Source organism: Vigna angularis, chromosome 4 (assembly GCF_016808095.1).
Source record: "Vigna angularis cultivar LongXiaoDou No.4 chromosome 4, ASM1680809v1, whole genome shotgun sequence".
In the NCBI taxonomy this organism is placed as follows: Eukaryota; Viridiplantae; Streptophyta; class Magnoliopsida; order Fabales; family Fabaceae; genus Vigna; species Vigna angularis.
Genome location: NC_068973.1, coordinates 36,849,550 through 36,857,584, shown reverse-complemented (window position 1 = coordinate 36,857,584; position 8,035 = coordinate 36,849,550). Strand labels below are relative to the sequence as shown.

General features: G+C 35.3%; 1 protein-coding gene across 2 annotated transcripts; it reads right to left on the bottom strand.

Annotated features, from left to right (window-relative positions):
* Window positions 1-467: 467 nt before the first annotated feature.
* LOC108330591 (uncharacterized) lies at window positions 468-2,839 on the bottom strand. 2 transcript variants are annotated; one of them, XM_052876393.1, is made up of 2 exons: window positions 1,584-2,839; window positions 468-877 (listed from the first exon to the last, which is right to left on the bottom strand). In XM_052876393.1, the coding sequence occupies exon 1, from the start codon at window positions 2,551-2,553 to the stop codon at window positions 1,597-1,599; it is 957 nt and encodes a 318-aa protein (XP_052732353.1). In that variant the 5' UTR covers window positions 2,554-2,839; the 3' UTR covers window positions 468-877; window positions 1,584-1,596. The 2 variants fall into 2 exon arrangements, with proteins under 2 accessions (XP_052732353.1, XP_052732354.1); XM_052876394.1 differs by lacking the exon at window positions 468-877 and adding an exon at window positions 978-995.
* Window positions 2,840-8,035: the final 5,196 nt, after the last annotated feature.

Here is an 8,035-nt window from a genome sequence, read left to right as displayed (position 1 = left end):
ATTGCATATGTCATATTCTGTTTTCTTATTATATATCACATCCATCAAATAAATTTTGAATTTATTAATTGAATTGGTGTTCATTGTGAAGTATAGAATATTGTAAAAACGATGCAAGTGTATTCAAACATTGTAAACAAGTGAAAGGGGCTAACTTCTCCCTATGTGGTGAACCATGATTTCAATTGTTATTGAAAAAGATACATATGTTTAAGATCTTACTGCACTTCGATTAAGATGGTTTGCTTTTGAAAGAGAAAAAAGAAGAAGCAGACTCTCTAGACAGCAATGTTATGCAGTAAAGTTGAAAAAATAGGTTACATATGGAGATAAGAGATTGGTCGACATGCTCCTAATTTGATTTTCAATTAGAAACGTTTAATTGCTTCTTATAATTAATAAACAGACCACGTAGCCAAATGAAATTCATATAAACTGCTGATTATTGACCAAGTAAAAAGGTTCAGTTTCAACCAAAATCGCTGGCAGACAACCATTTGTTTTCTTTTGTTTTTGTTTTGTTTCGTGTTCACAAGACTAACAGAACAAGAATCATCATCACAGAAACAAATTCATGTGGTCCTCACCGCGAAGGACACGCCCGTTAACCAACGCAACTGTCAACTGCTTCTTCCAACGCAATTCTTCTGTAATTTCCAAACTACTGAAATTAAGTGATTTTCATTTCTTGGATGAAACTCTTTTCTGGTGGGAAGGTTAAAAGAAAAGGGCGTTGGATTAGGTTGAGTTTTCAACTAATGTTTCAGCGTTCAATTGAATGGAATAATTGATTCTGGGTGGACTAGGTCAACCAACTTGATGGTTTGTCTCGGTCACACAAGGGCTACTAGTACTACCACACCACCTACAACCTCACCTGCCATGTTAGCAAATGCATCAAAAACAAAGAAAAAGAACAGGTCCTACCTCACATGTCATTTGGTCCAACACTTGGAATGCACACCACGACTACTACATTTCCAATCAAAACACAGCTGCTAAGCACACCCACATGAGAAAACTACCATTATTCAATCGTATGACCAAATTGTTTAATTCTATACATTATGGTTACCGTGTTACACAGAAAAGAGAACAATTTAGTCTCACAGATTAAAGAATCAAAACTACGAACTTGACAAATTGTTTTATTAGCTAAACATCTACGATTGAGGGGGTTTTGAATTGACAACAAACTGAAAGCAATTCGTTCAATGGAGCCGGACTGAATCAATTTGATTCTGGGCTGGTGAGTTACAGAAAGAATTTACATTACATGGCAACAAGTTTCGCATAAAACCAGATACCAGATGAAAAGGAAAAACAAAAAACAAAAGAATCCCCAATTCACAACAGAACTGCTGAATCTACTTGAGGTCTATCTATCATGAAACTGGAATCTGTTGATAGATTCTGACGTGCTTATACATTCTAATTGGGCTTATTCAAGCTTTATGTGTGTATGTATTCCACAAAACAAATGGGTTAGTGGGGGAAATATCAAACATGAATGATGTAATCTGAATTCTAACGTGTTAGCAACAGAGAGCAGAAGAAAAGGCAATCCAAAATTCCAACAGTACCAATTTGAGTTCTTCAGCGTTTCCAAGCGTAAACGAGCAAAGAAAACCCAACGGGAACGACCAATTCATTCTCCTCCACACTGGACCATTCCAAAACAGAGGAGCTTCCGCCGAAGGACCCACCAGAAGAAGAAACCGAGGAAGAAGACCAAGTCTTGCCCCATTCACAAACCCCCAAATTCCACAACCCCGCCAAGTTCCTATCAGCCACCGCTTCCTCCTCCTCGTCCTCGAACTTGAACATGAAAATGGCGTGCGCGTCGGCGTTGTTCTTGTCGAAGAGCCAGTTGTAAAGATCCCACGAGATTTGCACGTGCACGCCGTCAACTACGACGCGCTCATTGCCGCGAAACTTCCACTTGAGGCGCTTAATCTGCAGCACCTTCTCGCCGTCCACGCTGAACGAGAGTTTGGAGTGGTCCCTGAAACCGCAATCGATCTGAATCTCACGCGCCCGTCCGCCGAACGTTGCGCGCGTGGAGTAGACGCGGTCGGCAAAGACGTGCTCTTTCTTGAGGAGGAGCAGTTGCGGGGTGGCCGGTTGGTGGGCCCGGGACTTCGAATACGCGTCTCTGGCGGCGTCGCCGAGGAGGAGGCTCATGTGGCTGTTAACCACAAGGGCAACGTAGAATCCCGAGACGGGTTCCGGGTGCGACCCGAATTTGGCCTTGGCAAGGTTCCAGAAGAGGACTGTGTCGGGGGCCAGCTTCTTCACGCCGTGCTTTTTCCAGAAGACGAAGGGTCGTATGTGGAGGTGGAAGGAGATGGAGTCGAAAGATTGGCGGTGGAGTTGAATGTGAAGGGAGCGACCCACTACGGAGCGTGACCACGTGAGGGACACGGGACCTGTGTCTGTGTGGTAGATTGTGAGGTTTGAGATTGTGGAGTGCGGCGGCGGTGGCGGCGGAGGAGGGGGAACGTCGGTGGTGGGGGAGGGACGGAAGCAGGAAGGAAAAGGCGACGATGACATTGTTTGTTATTGGGATCTGTGATAGTTTTGTTGATTTTGGTTCTTTTGAGGTTTGGGCGATGGCAGAAGAGGAAAGAGGATGCTTTTATTTATGCATTGGTTTGGTTGCATCTATGTTGAAGATGGTGATGATGATGATGTAGTAATAGAATTAATAAAAGAGAGAGAGAGGTTTAACTTGACTCAACCCTACCAGCTTCTTCTTCCTCTTCTTCTCTATCGCCTTTGGAAATAGCAATTTGGATTGGACCAACAAAATTCTATTTCACACATTTTTCTCCAAACTAAAATACAAAACACAACTTCGTCTTGCATAACCCTCATATGGGAAATTCATCCTTATTTTTTAATCATAAAATTTAGAAAAGGAGCAGTACTCTTCCACCACATGACAAAATACAAGTATACGTACCCGTATGTATGCATGTATACTTACTCGTGTATATTTTCAATTACGACGCTGTGCTTCCAGATTTCAACCTTTCTTTGAAAACTTTCACTACAGTAATTCAAACTTTGGCTGAAAGTCACTATGCAAGTATTGAATTTAGAAGTAATAGAGTTTTTTTTTTAATTTAAAAGTGATTTGCCTTTTGCTCCTTCGTTAAATATAAGTTTGTTAATCTTCTATTTTTTATCACTTACATCAATTAGAAGGAAGCTCTTTCAGTGCATTTAATGTAAAGTGTTTGCAAGGTCATGTTGAAGTTATTTTGGAACATGAAAGAATAATTCAGTTTGACTATTGAATGATTATCGAGATTGCTACAGTATAAAACTTAGGCACTTTTGATAGTTTCAAATTTTCTGGATCTATCTATATATGTTTAGAGAAAAGAGAGGTAGGTCGAAATTGAGTCTTCCTTATTTGTTGAATTCTTTTTTTTGTCTTAGAAAAAATAAGTACTATGAGTGTAAGGATGGATAGTTGAAAAGAAAATGTATTTAATTTGGAAGAGAGAAATTTGGAAGCATAAGGTGGTTCTCACGGGTTGGGTTGTCTGAACGTGAGTGTACAGGTAGATAGGAACAAGAAAGGCATCTTCTATATTAAATGTGACTCAGTTCCTCAATCAGTGCTGGAACAGACACAGGTGTACGTCAATGCTGCTACTTTCTATTTTCAAATCCGCGTCTCATAAATTTCTACATGCTTACCAAATCTTTTTTCTTCCTATATTTATTTCTTTCTCAGTAAAATCGTGTTAAAATATTACTATCAATTTTAGCATTTCAGTTATGTTACTTCAAAACTCGTAAATATTTGGTTGTTATCTATTTCTTTCCAACCAACAAGGTAACTTCCAAAAACTCCACCATATTTCAGGCTCCTCTCAAACTTACATGGCTAACAAGAATGTGATTTTTTACACTTAAAAGTAACTTATGTCTAAATTATATAAACATGTTGTTTGTAAGTTATAATAAGTGAAAACATATCGTTATTTTATTTTCAAAAAAAGTCAAAATCAATTGAAAGATAATGCTTATCCTATGCGGCAGGATGGATCCATGACTTATCCTTTTGCCAGCACAATTTTTCTGTCCAAACAAAACAAAAAAGTGTATGAATGTTTAAGGTATGTTCGATAACAAAAAAAATTATAATTAAAATCCTAAATTTAAAAGTTAGGTTTTCTAAAACATATTTATCAGAGTATGGTAATGTAATATACAATTTAAGATCTTGGTCTCAACAAAAATTAGGTATCATTAGAATAAAATATTACTTCGAATTTAGATGATCCACATACTAGATACAAAACATTCTTCATTAGCCACACGACATGCTAATTAAGGCTGTCTTGTGAGCCAGCTGGTTCATTTCTTGCTAACAACGTTAGGTTTAGCCGCAATTCGGTTTCCATTTTCTTAATTATCCATTTTCTATATAAAAAATGTTTTTATGTTAATTTTAAAATTATAGGATGATAATATATTTTTTCAATCATGTTCTTGATTTATTTAATGTATAAATATAAAAATTAAATATGACAAGAGAAAAAATATATATAGATGTATTTGACATTAAAATGAAAATACTGAAAAATAATAATAGATAACTTAAAATGCAGTATTGGCATTAGATGTTAATTCCGTGACGTGGTCTGTGTTGGCAGCAAGTATTTGTAGGAAGAAAATTAAAGTAAACCCTTGGAAAAAATTTTAATGTGAAAGCTGAAATATGGAAATACAATTATTTGTTCATTAGAAATGTAAAAGAGAAAAGAAGACAGTGCAATCTAATAAACCATGGTGCTTATGTTCATATAAAAGAATATAATTGATATATATGTGAATTATATTCCAAATAGCAGTGATAAATTGATATCCGTTTAATTTCTTATCTTTACCTTACAACTATTTTATTAATTTTATAATCAATTATCTAATTTATAATTTAATTAAATAATTTACTTTAATCTTTGTTATTATTTATGCATGATAAAAGTTGTAAAAGGAAAAAAGATGCGATGTAAAAATAACTTTTATTATTTCGAACAAAATTACCTTACATAATATATTTTACTATCTAAAAGAATGGCTTTCTATTATAATACGATAAGATTAATTTGTCAAATAATAAAAATAATTTATTATTAATATTATTTTCAAAAATATTGTTTGTTGAACTTTTACATTTTTTATTTTATTTTGTAAATGTTTATGTTATTTCAAAGGTTAATAAGTGTAACATCTCAAAAATACAGTCTAAAATTATATGATAGAATAATCACATTGAATAATATTACAGATCAATCTTACATTAAAAGAGAAATACGCTTATGGCTGAACGGCCTTACAAAGAAAGACAAGAAATTTAAAGTTGTACATGAGTGCAATTCTGACCGAACGGTTTACAAAAGAATTATACCGAACGGTCCTGCAAAAGAAAAGGGAAAAGGTGATCGAACGATCACCTTACTATCAAACTATAATAGTGACCGAACGGTTCTACTGTTCGGTCTTAACTTCTACCTCGACTAAGTTTTCTTCTTCCAGCGCTTCTTCCAGCAGCTCGTCTCCTTCTGCTCACATCCACATGGATGATCATTGCAACAAAAAGACAACCGAAAGTACAAAACAGACAAGACAGAAAGACATAGGGTAAGCTTATGTAATTTAATTCATGTATCAACATATATTTCACACAATTCAACCACACAAGATAATTTATTAACTCATTCATGCAAAGCCTAATACTAGACTGACTGTCCGGACTGTATGAATTTTGTGTAGCTACGACATTCGTGCACCCGAGTGATGTAGTAACTGGGATACCCTCAACAGCTGCCACCCGAGGTTAGTCCTATTTGTCCAAATTAACCATAAGAACTAGGACCTCCTGTCGTTCCCACACATGACTTACCCTCCTCTACGTGAGAACGAGTAATCACGGAACATCAGGATGAACCGCCAGCTTAGCATGCCCACATTCATACTTTACCAAATTCTAATATCCATTCATGAGATATTCCTCCCCGGAATACTCGTTCATAATCATACTCATTTTATCTACATCATATTCCATCATCTTTTATTTTCAAACTTCAATTTTTAACGAAGATCCCTTAGGATACCAAATACCGAACGTAAAACTTCAACCCTTAACGAGACCAAACACTTGGACTGAGACCGAGAGGTTTCTAGTTTCAAAACAGATCAAAACCGATAGAGAATTACCATCGGGATTGAGAAGAGACCGAGTTCAATAATAATTCTCAAGATTAAAAGGATCGAACGCTATTTACAACGTGAGTCAATTTGATGAATTGACCCATGAGCGTTTAGACTGAACACCTTAAAGCCTAGACCGAGTACTAAGACGCTAGGCTGAAACCAATGGAGACAGACACTAGAAGAAAACCGAATGCAATTCAAAGACCGAGCACGGTAGAGAGTGAACACCATTGAGTTTGGACGAACGTTATTTTCATCAAGGTAGATTATAGAAAAGAGAATGAGCGCTTGGTGTAAGACCCAACACTAAATAGTACGAGCGCTTGGTGAATATAAGATCTCATTTGACTAATGTTCAAGAACGAACGGACATACTACTACACATATATACTTAAATTTATATTAAAATACCAAGGAAAGGATATTCTTGGTGGAACGCCTGTACACAAATTGTACTAGACGAAGACGCTCGTCCTCAACATAAATTCCTTCCAAATGAAAGAATCCAGTTCTAAACGAGTCCCCGAGAAAAACCGAACGGTCAAAAACCATTCAGTAACGAACATACATTATCACAGGGAATTTCATACTTAGAATTATTTATCTCAACTTATTTCTCAACATTTATCTTCATAATTTCATACATTCATATCATAGTAAATTTCCATACTTCATACAATCAAAACATAACAACAATCATATTTCATATTAATTCAGTCAATTCAACGAACGTACATACAATCCAAAGAAACATACAAATCAAATTATATAAGTTTCCCTTACCTCTGAGCATGACTGAACGTTCACAGAGGCAGAATACAGTTCAGACCACTACAAGTCCTTCTACCCTCAACGTTCAACAATTCTCCAAAACTAAACCAAGTAAAATCAAAACACTATCAGAACTACAAATTTTAGAAAAGTAAACAACACATGAAACCAGAACTTGGTTTGCATGTCCAGAAAACCGCATGGCTGAGTGAAGAGAATAACTTACCTGCTCAGCTTCACAAACCGATCGGTTCAATCAAAAGCTCTTGACACCGGGAGAGTGGAAATGGTGCCTGAGTGATGATCGGAGTAAGAAACGGTGAGGATTTCTTAGAGAGAAGATGAGGGAGATTTAGAGAGAAGGAGGAGATTTCAGAATTCTGGGGAGGAAGGTTGCATGCAGAGAGTGACGTGAAGTTTGAAGAGTTTTTCTTCCAACATCAAAACGAATGTCCGCTCAGCTGCTAACACCCGCCTTCCACTATCTGATTGTCGAGCCCCCTCTTAACACGTGAACTCCACTAAAACGAATCCTAAGTAAATTTTTAATGATTCTGACAATAACCAATATGTGACTATTAAGACAATTATTTATTCAAAAACAACTTCTTAATTTTTAGTTTATACTATTTCAAAGGTTAATGATCACTATATGACTATTAAAACAAATTACTTATTCAAAAACAACTTCGACAATCTTATCTTAACAAAAATACTCAAATATTTCTTATATAATTTACATTTTACTGAAAAAATCTAGATTATATATATATATTTATTTGTTAAAACCCAAAATTTAATTTAATAAATGAAAAGTAAAGATTGAAAAAAAAACTAGTTTTTAGGAATTAAAAGCGAAAGTCCCTCTATTTACAAAAACTAAAAACAAAAATAGCTTTATAATGTTAGACTTTGATATATTTTTAATCAGAATTTTTAAAAATATTTTAACTTTAAATTAAAAAAGTAAAAAATAATTATGATAATTCATTAATGTATTAAAAAAAGTTTATGAAATAAAAAAAACAGA